This window comes from Gopherus flavomarginatus, chromosome 5, assembly GCF_025201925.1.
Source record: "Gopherus flavomarginatus isolate rGopFla2 chromosome 5, rGopFla2.mat.asm, whole genome shotgun sequence".
NCBI classification, from domain to species: domain Eukaryota; kingdom Metazoa; phylum Chordata; order Testudines; family Testudinidae; genus Gopherus; species Gopherus flavomarginatus.
This window is the reverse complement of record NC_066621.1, coordinates 7,039,458-7,058,617: the sequence shown is the minus strand read 5'-3', so window position 1 is coordinate 7,058,617 and position 19,160 is coordinate 7,039,458. Positions and strand designations below refer to the sequence as shown.

The 19,160-nt window shown below is 54.6% G+C and overlaps 2 protein-coding genes across 2 annotated transcripts; one reads left to right on the top strand and one right to left on the bottom strand.

Moving 5' to 3' along the window:
• Positions 1 to 165: 165 nt before the first annotated feature.
• UBE2L6 (ubiquitin conjugating enzyme E2 L6) lies at positions 166 to 5,561 on the bottom strand. The gene is made up of 4 exons (XM_050954410.1): positions 5,444 to 5,561; positions 1,824 to 1,919; positions 1,477 to 1,663; positions 166 to 1,081 (listed from the first exon to the last, which is right to left on the bottom strand). The coding sequence occupies exons 1-4, from the start codon at positions 5,468 to 5,470 to the stop codon at positions 927 to 929; spliced, it is 465 nt and encodes a 154-aa protein (XP_050810367.1). The 5' UTR covers positions 5,471 to 5,561; the 3' UTR covers positions 166 to 926.
• Positions 5,562 to 6,537: 976 nt separating this feature from the next.
• On the top strand, positions 6,538 to 16,681 carry SERPING1 (serpin family G member 1). The gene is given in 9 exon segments (XM_050957188.1): positions 6,538 to 6,586; positions 6,589 to 6,657; positions 7,450 to 7,505; positions 8,894 to 9,647; positions 11,425 to 11,562; positions 12,297 to 12,500; positions 12,852 to 12,994; positions 14,774 to 14,993; positions 15,700 to 16,681. Coding segments are annotated over 9 exon segments (1,869 nt in total). The 5' UTR covers positions 6,538 to 6,552; the 3' UTR covers positions 15,951 to 16,681.
• The last annotated feature ends 2,479 nt before the right edge of the window (positions 16,682 to 19,160 follow it).

The window sequence follows — 19,160 nt, the reverse complement described above, 5'->3', positions numbered from 1 at the left end:
TCAAAGGGGGAGGGTGGAAGTGGCTGGGGCAGGAACAGCAGGAAAGAGGAAGAGTCTAGAGCTATTCCGAGGTCCCCAGGGAATGGCCCCACACTGTGTTGGGGCAGGGAAGGCAGCTACCTGGGAAATCATCCGAGGGGGGATCTGCACATGGGAGCAGAGGGATCACGGTTCATTTTTATTGACCAGAAAAAGGAAATTATGTCACACACACACACACACACACACACCACCCCCACCCTCCAGTCGACAAACAAAGGGGCTATTTTAAAAACCATTTCTCATCACACTATTACACCCCAGAATCACCCTCCAGCCTGATACCCCCTCCCCTCCCCCGCACACAGCCCCAGTCACCTGCCCAGCTGCAGGGCTCCTGGGGGGCATCCCCCAACCCCCATCACTTCCTGTCTGCATGGGCTGGGGGCAGGAGCTGCTCTCTCCCCGCTCCGGTCTTTGCAGCTGAGGTTTTAAAGTGCCAGGCAACAAACCAAAACAAGATCAACAGTGGCAACGGGGGTCATGGCATAGAGCTCAGTGCCCAGGGAGTGGCCTTTGGCCCGACCACTCCTGGCAGGCCTGGGGGCCCCCCGGTGAAGACAGGGTGAGCAAAGGAGTCAATCTATGAAGGGAAGGGGAAAGCCCAATACCCAACTTCAACCCCCCCAGGGCTTCAGTGCCCCCTCTCGGTTGAAGGGCTCCCACAAGTGACAACAGCGTTCCTGTGAGGTGTTGGGTCCCCCCTTAGTCCGGGCAGGGGTGGGGCATACGCCCCAGAATTCCATGGGGTGCATCGCCATGACAGCATGTGATGGTGGGAGGCGGCACCTTGGCCCCACCCACTAAGTGCATAGGCCCCACCCCTGCCTGGGACACCAAGTCTTCCCCACCAGGAGCCGGCAGAGGATGCCAGAGCAGGAGCAGGGTCACTCGCAGGGCCGCTTCTCGCTGAATTTGCGGGTATGATCCTCGGCGTTGCGCAGGAACTTCTTGTAGTTGTGGGTGAACTCCTCGGCCAGGTCGGCACGCAGCGGGTGGCCTGGCTCCGGCTCGTTTACCAGCGCGATCAGAGCCTGGATCACTGCACAGAGGGGCAGGGTGGGGGTCAGCACAGCACGGAGCAGGGCAGGTTGTGCCTGCTCCCCCACACTGGCCCCAGCACCCCCAGCCACCCCCCAGGATACCAGCCTCACCCACCCATACTGCCCCCTGTCACTCTCAGCCGCTCCACAGGGTACCAGCCTCACCCATCCATGCTGCCCACTGGCACTGCCACCTACCCCACAGGATACCAGCCTCACCCCCCCGCACTGATCCTGGCACACAAACTGCCGCATGCTGCCATCCTCACATACCCCTGCAGCCACGTCACTGCCACCCTTGTTGTAACCCCCCAGACTCCACAGGCCCAGCGCTTCTGGGCAACACCCCCACTAGCTCCCTGGAGGAGTGTATGTGCAGCAGGGGGGCACGTACCTTGATCTGTCTTGGTGGCGGGTTTCCAGTTCTCAGCACTGATGATTGGCAGGCAGACTTGCCCCTTCTCATCCACATTGGGGTGGTAGATCTTAGTTTTGAAGGTGACCTTGGGGGGCTTGAAGGGGTACTCGGCCGGGAAGCTGATCTCAATTCGGAAAGCGCCTTTGTTGTAGGGAGGATTGTCCTGGTCATAGGGCAGGAGAAAGAGGGCAGGAAGCTACAGAGCCAGCATGATCCTTGGGGAGAACTGGCGGCTTCCCCCATCTGAACCCAGCACAGACCCCTTTGGGGCATGCAGCCCCTTCTGACATCATCACCCCTCATCTCCCAGTCCCCACACTCACCGGCACTAGGAGCCCTTTCCACAGAAGAACATTGGTGTCGTCCACCTCAATGTCCTTCAAGCAGCGGGACCCAGACCTCTTCAAGTCATCCAGCTCCTGCAGTGGGACAGAGCCGAGTCATCAGGGATCACGCGCTGCACCCACCTCAGAGCTGCCCCCCAATTGGCCCCAGCCTTCTGCTCCCTAAAATTGCCACCCCAAGAGGCCTCAGACTCCCACTTCCCCAGCAAGCCCCGTCCACCCCCAGGTAGCAGCACAAACCAAACCACCAGTGGCACCAATTCAGATCTTTCGGGGGGCAGAATTCCAGTTCCTGACACACACACACCAGGAACCTGCTCTAGTTCCCACTTGTCACCCCCTCCACTGGGTAAATGTCTAAGTGCAGTTGTATGACAAGGCTGCTTGTGATGGTAAGGACTGGCTTCAGCAGCCCTGAGGCTCAGTTCTGGTTTATGTCCTGTGTTCCTGATGCTTCAGGGTTTCAGCCACAGCCACCCGCAGGGGTCAGGAAGGGACTTCCCCTCTCTCTCAGTGTATTCTGGAAGTTTTTTTTCTCTCCTTTGAAGCATCAGGGATGGCCACAGCTGGAGATGGGACATTAGGAGTCGGATATCTACCATTCTCTCTCAGAGGTGCTTGGCAGGCTGTATCCTGCTCGCATGCTCAGGGTCTAACTCGGGGGTGGGAAACCTCCGGCCCATGGCAAGTCTCCATGCTGTGGGCCAGAAGCCTGGAGCCTCAGTGCCCCCTGCGGGGGGAGGATTGCCAGGCGGTTAAAAGTCTGGCTGGCTCTGCGCAGCAACCAGAAGCATGACCCTGTGGCCCCTAGGCACAGGGGTGATTAGGGAAATGCCACATGCTACCTCCACGCCCAGCGCTGACTCCACATCTCCCATTGGCCGGGAACCACAGCCAACAAGAACCACAGCCTTTGGACGGAGGGGCAGCCGGGCCAAACCTGACTGGTACTGTGACCCCTGTGCGCCAGGTAGTAATGTCACTTGCTGAAACGTGACCTGGCCACCCTCCCGTCAGGACAGAGGGGCAACCGGGGCAAATCTGAGCACTGCTGAGACCCCGCAGCCAGGGTGACGCTCCGGCAGCAGCTGCATTGATTTAGTACGGGGATCTCTGCTTAAAAGTGGTCGGCCATGGCCTCCATCTCCAGGGCATATGGAGCATTGAGCAAATGCTCATCCCCTGAAGCCCCTGCAACTGGCACCACTGCAAAACACCCTCCCTCAGCCGTTATCTCCCCACAACAGGGCCACAGAGAGCAGGGGCTGAGTGGGGCTCTTCCCGTCTCTGCAGCTGGCCCGGGCTCAAGCACATTTCTCAGAAATGCATTGAAACTGGGGGGCGGGGCAAACTCACTTCCTGCTCCCAAAGGCAAATAAACAACAGAGCCTCCTGCTGCTAGCAACCCAACTCCCAGGGACAGAAGGGACCCTTGGGTTACCCAGTCCCCTCACCTCACCCTACTCTAGGTCTCCCCTCCCCATGCCCCCCAGACACAGGATGTCTCCCAGATCAGGTCACTCCAGAGGAGAGAGTCCACTCCATCAGCTCAGCCAGCATCCATCCTCACCCTGCACCTTTGGTTTCCAAGAAACCAGCCAGGGACTTTCCGAGGCAGCCACAATAGAAAGTGAAAGCACCTGCCTGGTCCTGGCACTTATTTTTAGGCATTGTTCCTAAAATTAACTGCTTCCTTTCCTCCTGCTTCATCCCTGCTTTGGTCCCGAACACTCCCGTCCATAGCAATCTGGCCTGGATCTTTTATAAAGCCAGCACCACCAGGGCCAGTGTGGGGCATTTGTCCTAAGCTGGCCAGGGCACCAAGGGTGCCAGCCCCCATCACCTCACCCTAAGGAGAATCCAGGGCCTGACTTTTTTCTGTAGGTCAGTCCAGCCACTCCAGCCCCACCAGCGTGATTCTGATACGTTACAAGTCGGTTTTTCCAATCTGGGTTTTATTCCCGTCCGGTCGGATGGGGTTGGGCAGCCGGATGCTGATCAGAGCTGGAGACAACCCCCCCCCCCCCACTTGCACAGGGATCACAGCTGCACCTTCGATCCGGCTCCAGGCACATGACAAGCAATGGGGCAAGTGTGACAGGATGCGGTGGGGGGACACACAGGAAGGGCTTAATCTCTCTGCAGGGGGCCTTCGGAGCCACAGTGGGACCCGGAGTGCCCCCCATCCCATGGGGTGGCCATCAGAGACCTAGGCCATGTCTACATCTAAAATTTTGCAGCGCTGGTTGTTACAGCTGTATTAGTACAGCTGTATAGGGCCAGCGCTGCAGAGTGGCCACACTTACAGCAACCAGCGCTGCAAGTGGTGTTAGATGTGGCCACACTGCAGCGCTGTTGGGCGGCTTCAAGGGAGGTTCGGGGAACGCGAGAGCAAACGGCGGCGAAGCTGGTCTCCTTTCCCGGTTTGCTCTCTCGTTCCCCGAACCCCCGAACAAGCAGGTCTCCTTCCCTGCGGTTTGCTGGGTGGTTCGGGGAACGCGAGAGCAAACCCGGGAAAGGAGACCAGCTTCGCCGCGGTTTGCTCTCGCGTTCCCCGAACAAGCAGGTCTCCTTCCCTGCGGTTTGCAGGGTGGTTCCGGGAAACGCGAGAGCAAACCGCGGCGAAGCTGGTCTCCTTTCCCGGTTTGCTCTCGCGTTCCCCGAACCACCCAGCAAACCTCAGGGAAGGAGACCTGCTTGCTCGGGGTTCGGGGAACGCGAGAGCAAACCGCGGCGAAGCTGGTCTCCTTTCCCGGTTTGCTCTCGCGTTCCTGGAACCACCCAGCAAACCTCAGGGAAGGAGACCTGCTTGCTCGGGGTTCGGGGAACGCGAGAGCAAACCGCGGCGAAGCTGGTCTCCTTTCCCGGTTTGCTCTCGCGTTCCCGGAACCACCCAGCAAACCTCAGGGAAGGAGACCTGCTTGCTCGGGGTTCGGGGAACGCGAGAGCAAACCGGGGAAGGAGACCAGCTTGATTACCAGAGGCTTCCTCAGGTATGCTGGGATACCTGCTTATTCCACGGAGGTCAAGAAAAGCGCTGGTAAGTGTCTATATTTGATTACCAGCGCTGGATCACCAGCGCTGGATCCTCTACACCCGAGACAAAACGGGAGTACGGCCAGCGCTGCAAACAGGGAGTTGCAGCGCTGGTGGTGCCCTGCAGATGTGTACACCTCCTAAGTTGCAGCGCTGTAACTCCCTCACCAGCGCTGCAACTTTCTGATGTAGACAAGCCCCTAGGGTGGGTCCAGCACCTCCCTGGCTAGCCAGGAGCACTCAAACAAAAGTGAAAGTAATACAAAGTTCCCACCACTTACCTTGTACCCCACAACCAGCCCCTCACCTCACCCAGGCCCCCCACTCGGCCTCTCCCCAGCCCCCCACCTCACCCAGCCTCTCCTCCGCCTTCCTCCATCTCCCCACCCTGCCTCTCCCCAGTCCCCCAAAGCACCCAGCCCCCTCCCGCCATCATCCTCAGTCCTCCCCACCTTACGCAAACGCCCCATCACTCCCTGCCCCCAACTCACCCATCCCCCACCCTGTTTCGTCCCAGCCCGCCCCGGGCCAGTGCGATCAGACACCCGGCCCGGCCCCCGCACCTTGCCCACTCTCCTGCTCGCCGCCATCTTCCCGGCCCGAGCCCAGCCCGGCCGGCTCAGCGCGGAGCAGCGAGTCTGCAGGGCGGCGGCTCCAGCTGGTGCACCGGCGCCGGCCCCAGAGGGGGCGGGGCCAGAACGCTGCCTCTGCCCCGCCTCCTCAGGGATCATGATGGGGTGGGGCGGGGCAAAGTCCGGCCCGCAGGACCCGCCCCTCTGGCCCCGAGCCCCTGCCGGGGGGCGGGGTCAGCACGGGCTGGGGGAGGAGCCAGCGCCACGCCCCTGCCGCGCCTGTCCACGCCCCCCGCCTCCCTCACAGCCGCGGGCTGCGGCTCAGGCCGGGCAGCTCGGCTCTAGCGGCGCCAGGCCCGGTGCTCCGGGGCGGAGGTTGCCGGGGGGCGGTCAGGGGGCCCGGGCCCTGCTGCCGGGGACAGGGGCAGAGCAAGCCAGGCCCCCCCGCCACCCCCAGCGTGCTTGGCCCCTGTCCGCAGCAGCCGAGCGCAGACGGAGCGAGCCCTGCCCGACGGCCAGGGAGAGCAGCCAAACCAGCACGGGACACCACAGGGAAAGGACTGAGCCCCCTGCCCCCACCCCACAGATAACACGGGGTGGGGGGAGCAGGGAGGGTTGGATAGAGGACCCCAGGAGGGGTGGTCGGGGTGGGAAGCAGGGGAGATTGGATAGGGGTGAGGAGCAGAGATTGGATGGGGGTGTGGGTTCCAGGGGGTTGGATAGGGGGGCAGGCCACGCCTCGCTGTTTGGGGAGGCATAGCCTCCTCCTGCCTTCCCTACCTGGCCCCCCATACAATTTCTGTATCTGGTGGGGCCCTGGGGCCAAATGTTTGCCCACCCCTGCTGTATATGATGGAAAGCACTTCAAGCCAGTACCTCTGGCCTCCAGTTGCTGCCCCAGGGTGGGAAGAGGGGGCTATACTCGGGGGAAGGGGCCAAGGCCCTGGTTTCCAGCTGGCACCATTGACAGAGTTGGATAATCCACCCGGTGCCTCCCCCGCACGAGCTGCTGCCCACCCCTCTTGCCCCCTGATTTACGGGAAATCACACCAGGAATCAATCATCCTTAATTTTTAACGGGTCGGGGCCGGAGCCAACCAATGGGTGCATCCCGTCCACCCCATGCTCCACCCCCAACCGCCCTCTGTGCCCTGAGTGCCTGGGCTCAGGTCTGGACACTGATCACTCCGGAACACAGGGAGCAGGTGGGGCTCTGGGTCTGAGCTCGGAGATGAGCAGATTGCAGCCCTTTTTCACCTCTGTCATCCCTTCTCTCTCTCTCTTCTGCATCTGGTGTCTGTTCCTCCGACTCCCTGGCTCAGCTTCTCAGCCCCTGCCTTTCAGCAACAGGGGTGGGGAGCTGCTGGGAGCGAACCTAGCATCCACACTGGCCATGTGATAAGAGATTGCGAAAGAGACAGAATGGGAAGACCCAGAGTCCGACACAGAGAGGGGGAGGCAGACAGACGGAGGCAGAGAGAGAGGTGCGCAGACAGACACACGGACAAGTGGGGAGGGTGGGGGACAGACAAACACAGAAAAGTGGTAAAGACAGACTCAGAGAGGCACAGAGTGGGGAGATAGGCAGAAGGGATGGACAGACAGACAAGCAGGGAGATGGGGGAACAATAGACAGGGTGTGGAAGGACAGGCAGGCAGGGAGGTGGGGGAGACAGACAGAGGGGGAGGATGGAGAGACTAACATAGAGATGTGGGGGACAGACAGGCACAGAGGGGGTGAGCAGACAGACGTGGAGACTCAGGAACAGAGAGACAGGACAGACATACTGGCACAGAGGGGGTGGCCAGACAGACAGAATCCGAGGGAGTGCAATGGAGAGGGCATTGTGCTCAGCAGGCAGAGGAGGGGGCACTGTACTTCGGTAGGAGGGGGTGCACCTGGGGGTCCCAGCCAGGCCCAGCACTGTGAGCATCTGGGCCAGGAGAGGGCAAAGGTGGACAGGGTTTTCACTGACTTCTGGGCATTGCTTTGGCAGGATTCGTTGCCATGAAGAGCTGGTTGATCCTGGTGTGGTTGGTGACCTTCGCAGGCGTGAGTCAATCCTCCGTGCTGGGGGAGCCTTGTCCTTCCTGGGGAGTGGGGAGTTTAACCCATTGAGTGCTGGAGATGAATGCTCCAAGGACCCTAGGGCTGGAGATATAGAGGTGCTGAGCACCAGCTCCATTGCCACAAATCCCACTCTTTAGACTACAGGGCCAGAGCCAGTGGGCACAGCATAGCATCCTGGGTCTTTGCCCAACTCTGCCCCAATCCTGGCACAGACTGGAGCAGCCTGGGGGTTGCTCTGAACTGTGCCAACTGGTAAGTGCCCATCTGGGGATGGTCAGTGCTCTGGATGTGGAGGATGTTTGATTTATTAAACCTTCAAAATAATTGGCAAAAAGAACCATTTTCTTTCTTTTTTGCCTATATTTTTCTGCAAAACCTTTTGGGGTTTCATTAACCAAAAAAAAAAAAAGGAAAATAAATTCCATGTTTGGCTGCCAAAGCTAGAACAGTTTCCCAAAACTAGGGGGTTTTAAGGCACTGGAAATGCCAAAATGTTCACCTGCTTTGGGGGTTTATTGAAAGTTTTCCTCCTGAGATGTTTCATAGAATATCAGGATTGGAAGGGACCTCAGGAGGTCATCTAGTCCAACCCCCTGCTCAGAGCAGGGACCAACCCCCAGACAGATTTTTGCCCCAAATGGCCCTCTCAAGGATTGAGCTCACACCCTGGGATTTAGCAGGCAAATGCTCAAACCACTGAGCTATCTCTCCCCCCAAGGGGAGTGTTACTTGTTTTCATTGCTGAAAACTGTAATGTTTTCTGACGTTTCATTTTTTTCAGCAAAAACCTAAAACTGGGGGAAATGATGGTTTTTGGTGACTGAAAATGTTTTGGTTTCTGGCAACCGGAAAGCAAAAAACTTTAGCCAGTTGGACAGAAATATTTGCTTTCACTGAACATTTTCACTTAAGTCCTGAAATTTTTCAGTTTTTGGTGGCTGAAAACTGAAAAATTGGGTTTCTAACCGCCCTCGTCATCCAAAAATGGAGATTCCCCCCCACACACACACCCTAGGAATGCCATTTTGATTAAAAAGCCATTTTTTTTGTTGAAAAAACGTTTTGATCAAAGAATATTGACCGGAGTGGTGTGCTCTGGCCGCACCCACTCCCCCAGAGCTCCACCTCCTGAAAACGCCACCCCAGCTCTGCCTCCTGGAAACTCCGCCTCCTAGGAATTTCCCTGTAGCTCCACCCTTGGGGATTTCCCCACTCAACTGAATCTCCAGCCGGGGAGAGTCAGGCAGTTCCTGAGAGGTAAGGGACAGAGAATCACCCCTTAGTTGGTACTAGATCCAATCACACCTCTTGGGCCTTGGATTTCGCTTATCTGATGGATCCTTCTCCTTTCCTCTATGGTGTTGGCACAGCAGAATTGGCTGAATGGGGCAGAAGGGGACAAACAGTGCCCTGCTTCCAAGATCCCCCAACAAGCTACTGCCCACAACTCCACAGAAGATGAGGAGGCCAACAATGGGACCCGCCAGGAGGCTATGATTTGCCAAGAAGCTCCGCAGACCAGGGAAGGCCCCGAACAAACCTTGGGGAAGGGAGGGGAGGATGAGGGAGAGGGGGAGGGGCAGGAGCAGGAGACCCAGCAGGGACTGGTGCAGGAAGGGCCAGGGGGAGAGGAGTCCACAGGTTGCGAAGTTGCCTCCAGCGTGACAGAGGGAGAAGAGGAGGCTGATCGAGCTACTGGCATGAGTGGCCCGGGAGGGGTCCCTGAGAGACACATATCAGAGATCCAGAGTACCATGGAGCTGGACAGGAAGCTAGACAAGGAACTGGCCAAGAAGCCGGACAAGGGGCTTGACAAGAAGTCAGACAAGGAGCCAGCCAAGGAGCTTGAAAAGGAGTCGGCCAAGGAATCAACCAAGGAGCCCACTGCAGCACCCACCACTGAGGCCACTACGGCGCCTGTTACAACACCACAGCGGTGCCCACCCAGTGACCCCTGGGGAAGCTGTGGGGACGACTCCAAGGAGGAGAGCGCCACGGTGGCTACAGCGCTGACTCATTTTGCACTGAATTTCTATTCAAAATTGGTGAAGGTGGAAGGCACTGGCTCCAACGTGGTCTTCTCGCCCTTCAGTGTGGCCCTGGCACTCTCGCATCTCTTGCTGGGTAAGGGCAGTGCACACATACACAGCAGTCGCACACACAGTCATCGCACACGCAGATGCAGCTGTCATACACACACACCTGTCACACATGCACCCGTCACACATACCCGCAGCTGTCACATACATACACACACACGCCTGTTGTACATACACCTATCATGCATACCCACAGCTGTTGCACACACACCAGCCACACATACACCTACCACGAGTACCCACATCTGTCACACATACACCCATCACACATACCCACACTTGTCACACACGGACTCCTGTCACACATACACCTAGCCATCACACACACACCTCTCACACACACACATCACACATGCCCACAGCTGTCTCTCTCTCACACGCACACACACACACCCCATATACCTATCACACATACCCACAGCTATCTCACACACACCTTTCATGCATACACCCAACCTTCACACACACACATCCACTCATCACGCATACCCACAGGTATCACACACACACACCTATCACACATACCCGGAGCTGTCACACATTCATACATCACGCATATCCACAGCCTTCATACATGCACACACCATACATACACCTATCATGCATACCCACAGCTGTTGCGCACACACACCAGCCGCGCACACACCAGCCACACACACACCTTCCACATGTACCATCATCTGTCACACACACACCTGTCACACATACACGCAGCCTTCACACACACCTCTCACACATACACCCATAACACATACCCACAGCTCACACACACACATCATACATACACCTCTCACATATACCCACAAATGTTGCACACATATCTCTCATACATACACCTATCACATATACTCAGTCAAAGACATCACAGTCACCTATCACACAGTCACCCATCACGCATACCCACAGCTGTCACACAGATACCCATCACGTGCACACACACACCCATCTTACGCACACCCAGCCTGCACATGCACCTGTCACATCTACACCCCCATTGTGCATGCATACCCTCCCAGCTGTCACACAAATATCCATCACACACACACAACCGTCATACACTCACCCAGAGTGCATACACACAGCTGTCTCACACACAGTGCACACACACACCTGTCATACATGCTCACAAACAGCCACCACAAAAACACCCATCATGTGTAAACACCCATGGCACGCACACACTCGTCAAACACATATAACCATAGCACACAAAACCAGTGTGCGCACACACACAGTCATCACACACATCCCCATTGTGCACTATCAAACCTATCACACCCACAACCGTCTTACACACATTGCATGCACACAGCCATCACATACAGTCATCGCGTCCGCATCCAGCTGTCAGACTCCCATCACACCATCTCTCTCTCTCTCTCTCTCACATACACACACACACACACACACACAGTCATCGCACAGACATGTCCACACAAACATCACAGGCCCAAATAGCCATCATGCGTGCACACACACACACAACCATTGCGTGCTCACTCTACCATCTCATGCACAACCGTTATGCACACAACCACTGCATGCGCAGACACGACCATTTCACACACACACAACCACTGTGTATGATACTGAGAGCCCCTGATGAGAATGAGAGGCCCGGCCAACCAAGGAAACTCCAGAGACCAGGCAATCCCATGGGGATGAGTCTCCAGCCCAGCCCCCTGTGCCAGCCACATACCGAATTATCCAAGGCCAGTCCCCCTGCAGGAGTGGCCCTTGCCCCTTTCCCCAGCCCTGTCAATCCTCACCCTCCCATCTGAGAACTTATTCTTCTCACACAGGGGCCCGGGGCGAAACCAAAGAGCGGCTGGAGTCCATCCTCTCCTACCCCTCAGATCTCATCTGCGTCCACGCTTCACTGCAGCGGCTTGTCAAATCCCAGCCCTTGATCTCGGCCTCAGAGCTCTTCCTCCGCCAAGGTGAGTGGGCATGAGGGCTTCGCATTGGCACTCAGGTCAGCAGAGAAATGCCAGTGCTTTGCTCTTCCCTCTGAGAATCTCAAAGCACTTTCCAGCTCCCCCTCCCCAGCATGTCTTCAGAGAAGGATATATTGTCATGGCAGGGGTCCCAAGGCAGCACTATTGCACAGAGTCTTAGAAGCTCTTTTTTTTTTTTTAATTTTTTTAGCATGCAAACAAGTGTTCAGGCTTTGGAGACATGCTGTGTTGCTGTTAGTTTTGTAATCCAGCTTCTTTTTGGGAGAAGCTGTTACAAACAGCAGAAGCTTTGCTCTCTGCCTTAATGTCTGTAACTAGAGTCGATTCTGGGGACAGACTTGCTTCCTGGGAAGTGGGCGTTGGAGTCTGGACTGGGATCTCTGAAACAGAGGATTAGCCTGAGTGCTCTTTGTGACCACCCCATTCCAGGACAGGTGGAGATAGATAACTTGTTTATTTACACTCTTCACGATTTCCCCTGCAGGGCCCCAGCATCTAATGCTGCTCAGCAGAGAGGCTGATCTTACAGATGGGGAAACTGAGGCACCGAGAGGGGCGAGGGGTTGTCTAATTTCCTTTGGTCAGGAAGAGGGTTTGCGACATGGTTAGGGGGTAGGAGTAAGGGGAGGTTGGTGTTGCCCAGATGGCAGAGGGGAGTTTGAGGGCTTCACGTGGTGGCATTGGATTCCTCATCCCCTTGCCTTCCTGGCTTGCAGGCCTTCCCCTGAACGAAGCCTTCCGCAACCAGTCGCTGCGCTTCTACAACAGCCGGCCCCATGTGCTCAGTGGCAACGAGACCCAGGACCTGCGATTCATCAACAAGTGGGTGAAAGACGTGACCAAGGGCAAGATCAAGAGGTTGCTGAAGGAGCTGGAGCCTGACGTCCAGCTGGTGCTGCTCAACGCTGTCTATTTCCAGTGTAAGGGAGGGGCGCATTGCACCGTGCCATGCCCAGGACCGGCTCCCCTGCCCCCCTACATTCCCTCCAGAAACCCGGGTCCCTTGGACCTGCCCCCCTCAATATCCAAGTCTCCAGGGACACACTCCCTCTGCCACTCCTGGTAGACTCACCCCTGCAACACATGCACCCACTGGGATCAGTCCCCTGAGATATCCTAGATCCCAGGGAGCCCACCTGGAGCTCTCTGCCCCGAGGGACTCCTCCAGGCTGCCCATCCCCTCAAGCCCCCTGCCCTTGAGGGACTCCTCTGGGATACCCCTGCATTGAGGGTGCTCCCTGGCTACATCTCCCTGTCCTTTCGCCCTCCAGCCAAGTGGAAGACGACCTTTAAAGTCAAGAACACAGTGAATGAGACGTTCTACCGCCCAGGCCAGGCCCCCATCCAGGTGCCCATGATGACCAGCAAGAAGTACCCGCTGGCCTTCTTCAATGACCCCAGCCTGCAGGCCAAGGTGAGCTCCCGTGGGTGCTCTGTGCCACATCCCCTCCCCTCTTGGCCCCTGCCTTGCCCACCTTCCAATGGCAACTCCACTTTCACCTCCTTCTCCCCTCCACTGTCTCCTTGTTTTCCACCCCATCGCACCTCCTCCATAATGTCACTTAATGATGTCCCCTATGTAGGGTGACCAGACAGCGACTGTGAAAAAAATGGGACAAGGTGGGGGGGTAATAGGTGCCTATATAAGAAAAAGTCCCAAAAAACTGGACTGTCCCTTTAAAAATGGGACATCTGGTCACTCTACCCCTATGCCCCACACTCCTCTCCCCTCCCCACCTCCCATCTCATCCGAGTGAAGCCAACCTCTCAAAATAGCAGGCTCAGGGTGCAGGTGGAGATCTCAAGCTGAGGACTCTCAACTCATGGCATCCAATATCCGTGGCTCCACAGAGCATGGGTCCAGTCATTGCCTGGGAAGTTTTTTCTCCAGTAGAGCATTGGTTTTACATGCAAGGCGCCCAGATATTGGGTGCTGGGATAAGATCCTAAGAGAGGGTGGCCAGCATGACGACTGCAAGTCTTTATTGTCCCACATTTCCATCTGACCCTAGCATTATAATCTGAACTGGTCACAAAATACCAAGAGTCCAAAAATGGTTGTTTCCTTCATGATTTTCAGGCAACACATTTTTCAAAGATTTTTTTTGGGGGGGGGTGAGGGCGGGGGCGCAGCTGCGTTTGTTTGGCCTTGACTTTTTTAAATGAGAAACTAACACATTTTAATTTGTCAGCAAATCAGGGGTTTTTTTGTTAGAAAGCAAATCAGTTGTTAGCAGGGAAAAACCTGAGTTTAGTGCTCTAAAACAACTGCGTTTTGTTTAGAAAGAAAATTGGTTTCTGGCAAGAATTTTTTTTTTAAATTGGTTTTCTTTAAGAAATCTTTTTTGTCCTTTTAATTAGTTTTTGGGTAGAAAGTAAACGTTTTTGGTAAAAACAACATTCGAATTGTTTTTGGTTAAAAAAATAAGTTTTCTGTTATAAAGGAAATCAGTTGTTTATTAGGGGGGGAAATTTCAGTAAGAAACCAAATTGGTTTTTGGTTTGAAGAAAACAGGTTTTGGTTAAAAAAAATAGTTTTACATAAAAATAAGTGGGGTTTTTTTTGGTTTTAAACACTTTTTTAATTTGATTTTTGCAAAAAATAGTTTTTCAGTTTAAAAAAAAAAAGTTAGAAGCATTTTTGGCTTTTGAAACCTGAAACCATTTAATGGAAAATTTTCATTTTCTACTGTTTTGTCCAAAAATATATTTGGCAGGAAGTTTTGGAGGAAACGTGGTTGAAAAATGCCAGCTCCCTTGAGGGGGAAAAATGGTTTGATGAAAAAGTGTCGCTCAGCCCTAATTGCCCAGGCATGGGCGTGGGTGGGACCAAGAACGGGACGGGAGCGGGACTTGGGGACACAAAAGCATGTGTGAGAACTGGATAGTGTTCCAGTGATGGAGAGTGGGACAGCAAAGACATCATGTACCCATGCCCTGGCTCGCAGAGGTTGCAGTTGGTGGTGCAGGGTAGGTGTAGGCACAGCTCCCAAGACGGCAGTCAGTGGTATGATGCTGGTTCATGCCCACGGGTGGCTTGGAGGTCCCATTAGAAGGACTCCAAGAATAGGGGGATGCGGTGATGAGGGCCCAGCTGTGGCACATGAAGGGATGGACAGGAGAAGGGGACGTTTGATTGGGGCTTAGGACAGGCCCTCAGCACAGAGAGGCCTTTGTGTCGTATTCCCCCAAGGTTGGCCGGCTGCAGCTGTCCCACAACATGAGCCTCGTAGTCATCGTGCCCCAGCACGTGTCCCAGATGCTCGCCCAGGTGGAGCAGAAGCTGACCAAAGAGACCTTCACTGCGGTGATGAAGAAGCTGATGGGTGTCCCGTTCAAGCCCACTGTGGTGAGCCTGCCCAAGTTGAAGCTGGACAGCTCCCAGGACCTCATGGACATCTTAGTGGAGATGGGTAAGAATGGTGCTGGGCGGGTGGTGGATGGCGGCAGTGGGGGCTGGGCTGGGGGGGTAAGAGGGGTGGGAGGGGAAGAGGCAAGAGAGCCCCCTCCCGTGTGGGGAGGAAGGGACATCAGAGCAGGGGTGTTGGGTTGTGATATCACTTCCTGGAGGGGAATGGTTGAGCAATGCTGTCATTTCCTGAGGGGTGGCATCGGACCGCTGCTTCTGAGGGACCCATTCCCATGGCTAATCCACCACACCAGTGTCTATTGCGTCTGAGACCAGTGGACACACCATGGATACTCCGCCCCCCCCACCCCCCTCAGCTCCCTGGTTCTGAGTGACCCATTTCCTTGATCGATCTATCCCATGTCTGAAGGATATGTGAGACTGCTGGGTGGATCATGACACCTGGTTCTGAGTGACCCATCTCCAGGGCTGATCCATCACACCAATATCTATTGGCTTCATTTGACTTTTGGACACATCACAGGCTCCCTTGGTTTGGAATGACTCATTCCATAGCTGATCAGTCCCATGTCTCTTGGTCCCATGAGACCACTGGACGTATCGTGGGCTCCCCTGGTTCTGAGTGGCCCATCTCCAAGGTTGATCTCTGGCACTGGTGTCTACCCTGGAGGAGGGTCTCCAGGACTGGAGCAGACTCCTGTGCACTGAGGGGTGGTTCCTACCTCCTCCCTTCTCTGTCTGTTCTCCAGACTATGGCATTTTCTATGATTCGAACCTGTGCGGAATCTCAGAGGCAGAAGATCTGTTTGTGACGAGTGCCCGGCACCGGGCCATGCTGGAGCTGAACGAGGAAGGGGTGGAGGCCGCGGCTGCCACGGCCTTTTCGGTGGCCCGCACTGCCTGGGTCTTCGATGTGCAGCAGCCCTTCCTCTTCGTGCTGTGGAATGACGACCACAGCTTCCCCATCTTCATGGGTCACGTCAATGACCCCAGAGTGTGAACCAACCCTCTCCACACCCAGTGCCACTTGCTTGGTATGCCGTGGTGTCACAGGCACTGAACAGGGTGCCCACGGAGTGCTGCTTGGCTGTGACGCTTTGAGGGGGGGAATATCTGTGTCTGTCTCTCCCCCTCCGTATATAACCATCCATTCATCCCCATGCACTCCCTTCTACTTCGCTATCAATTCCACACAGCATCTATCAAGGGACTGACCTGGGAGGCAGTGTAGCCTAGCGGTTAGCACAGTGGACTGGGACTCTCAGAGACCTAGGTTCTGCTGTTAGGCGTCCTAGATCAAGAGATGTTCTAGCTCTATGCCTCAGTTTCCCCATCCACAAAATAGGGATAATGATCCTGACCTGCTCTGTAAAGCACTAAAGATCTGCTGATGGAAAGGGCTGTAGATGAGCGAGGGATTATTATTATCTATCCATGCATCCCCAATACGTAGCTTCTATCTAGCTATCTCCCAATACACCTCATTCATCGCCACAGTCTGTTCTCTCTGGATTTTCCTTCTGTCTCCCTCTCTCTTCTCCCCTCAGCCCCTTTGTTCCTCCCTCTCCTCACTTGACTGTCTGTAGCCTGTGACCATCCCAGGCTCGGATCTTCCGAAATGTACAGGGAAGAGCTGAGCTGTGGGGGGTCCCTTCTCCCCACTCCCTCAACTCTGTCCCCCTCACAGCCCCCGCTGCCTCTTCCAACAGTAAATAAACTCTGAAAACTTTGGCTTCCTGGCCTCTCCTTCTCACTTTCCAAAGTGCCTGCCGCCAGAAGGACTGTGTGAGGGCAAACATTATGGAGTGGAGGAGGTGATTCCACTGGTCCAGTTACCTCCCTGGGTGGTAAATGTAGGGGCACAAGGGTAACACCTTAAGGGGTCATTATCCAGATCTAGTCACCACCCATGCAAGTTGTTGTCACACTGAATTCCCCTGGAGGGAACTGACTCAAGGATTTCCTAGGCCAAGATCCTAGTATGAGCTACATACATGTACGTGAGAGATCCCATAATACCCGCAGATGCCTCCCTCTGCCCCTTACTGCCCCCCACTCCATCTCTCTTCTTGCCCTAAGGAATCCCCATATTTAGCACCATAGCCAGTGGGGCAGCCCTACTCCACCCTCCAGGTGGTATAGTAGCTTGACAGCTGGGGCGCCACCCATTGGCCTGGCCTTCCAGTGGTATGCTTCAGAGGCAAGGGGAAATTAGCATGTAGCGCTTGGATTGGCCAAGTGGAGGGCTGAGCAGATTCTGCTGCGGTATATCCAGCCAGCCAGCTGGAGTGTTGTATGCAAATGAGCCAAAGGGATGAGCTGCAGGTATACCATGGTCGCAGGATTAGAAAAGATGTGTTTTATTTAAAAATATACTCACCACCAAAGCCACCTCGTGGGGCCACACCCCGGTGGGAAGGTGAGAGAGGCAATAGATATTAAATATAATTATTAGTAGCATGGTTGGAGAGATGCAGTCATGCACCAAGGGGTGCAGGAGAGCGTATTCCTCTTGTTCTCGTGAGCCCCATTCATCACTTCAAAAGTGCTTTTGGTTTCCAGCTGGGCTTGGAGCACTGGGTACATTTTCCAAAGTGTCTGAGTGACCCAGGCTCCTAAATCCTATCTTCAAAAGTGATTCAGGCCCTCAGGAGCCGGAGTCTCAGTGGGACTGAGCACCTATGTCTGTCTCTTTCAGAGATGGGACTTAGGCCCAGAGCCACAAAGGGGGCGTCTCACTTCTGTTGAAATCAATGAAAGTCTGGAGCTGAAATGACTTCATCATACAAGCATGTTGGAAAATTCGACCCATGGTCTCAACTGTCCCTCCACACGCATGCACACACATACGCAGAGCAATGCACAAACACACTCACCCCCTACCCCTACCTTTTGCATGCACACACACACACACTGCACAAAAATGTGTCTTCAGCCACAGGGGAACTGCAGTTCCTTCAAGTACTCCAGAAGCTCCTTGGAGAGCTGGGGCCCGGTGGTGATCTCCCTCCACCCGGTGCCAGCAAAGGGCCAGGCCACTTCGCAGAAGGATGGGTACGGTGCTGCTGGTGGCTGCTGGGCAGAACAAAAAGAGAGAGAGGGAGAATGAAATGTCAGGAGGTCGCCCCTCCGAGAGTCACCAAACTATAGAACACCTGGATTTTGCTGCAGGTCACTCCCTATGCCTGGCAGATCACCACATTCCCCAGCCATCAAACCACTTGGAAAGGGCAAGTCTGTGTCAGGCAATGAAATACACCAGGTTTATAAATCAGGGAAAGAGATAAACAGAAAAGCCCATGACGGCTCCCGGCATGGATGTTTGAACCTTTGGTCTTTAGATCTTCGCCACAGTTCCCTTTCTCAGGTGTTACAGCAATAACATTCAGTCAGTGACTCTGGAGGCTTGACTAGAACTCGATGATATTTTTTCACCCAAAACTGTCTTTGGCTGGAGAAAAATGCAAATTCAACGAGCTGGAAATATTTCATGAATTTGTGTTGGTTTCACCAAATTGTTTGTTTGGGGGAAAAAAAAAAAAAAAAGCTCAAAACATTTTGAATTTTCAGTTTAAAAAGACTTTTCATTAAAAAAATGCCCTTTCAGTTTATTTTGTAACAAAAATGGTCAATATCAAAAATGTTTCAACGTTGTCATAACAAAACACATGATTTGACCCAAAACAACCCTTTTCTTTTCGATTTTTTCAGTCCACCACAAATTTTGGAAATGTTTGTCTTAGGGCCAACCTGACACAGATTTTTTTCTCCCAACTTTTCCGAGTGACCAATGAACCAAAAAAAAAATCGATCATTTTCCCAGCTCTCATCACAGCATAGCCTTCGTGGCGGGTCACACAGCAGGAGAACGTTAGGTGATCTTGACTCCTGGCTTCTGTTCTTGACTCTAGAAGAGGCGTGTGGTCTGGTGATTAGAGGAGTACTCGCAAGAGGGCTGGACTTTGTGCCTGTGAAAATCCACCTAAATTTGACCTACTTATACATCTTGCATATGCTCAGCAGAGTCTAAGAATTAGGCAGCTAAAACATCCAGTGATTCTGTCTGCACTGAGCATGCGCCAACCAGCCCAGGGAAGCAAGTGCTCAGCAGCACTTTCCCTACAATTTCTGCTCTTGGCTGCCAGGAGCCACTGCACTGCTGGAACTGAGCAGAGAACCTGTCTCTCCCGTACTCCCCGTGCTCCCCTGT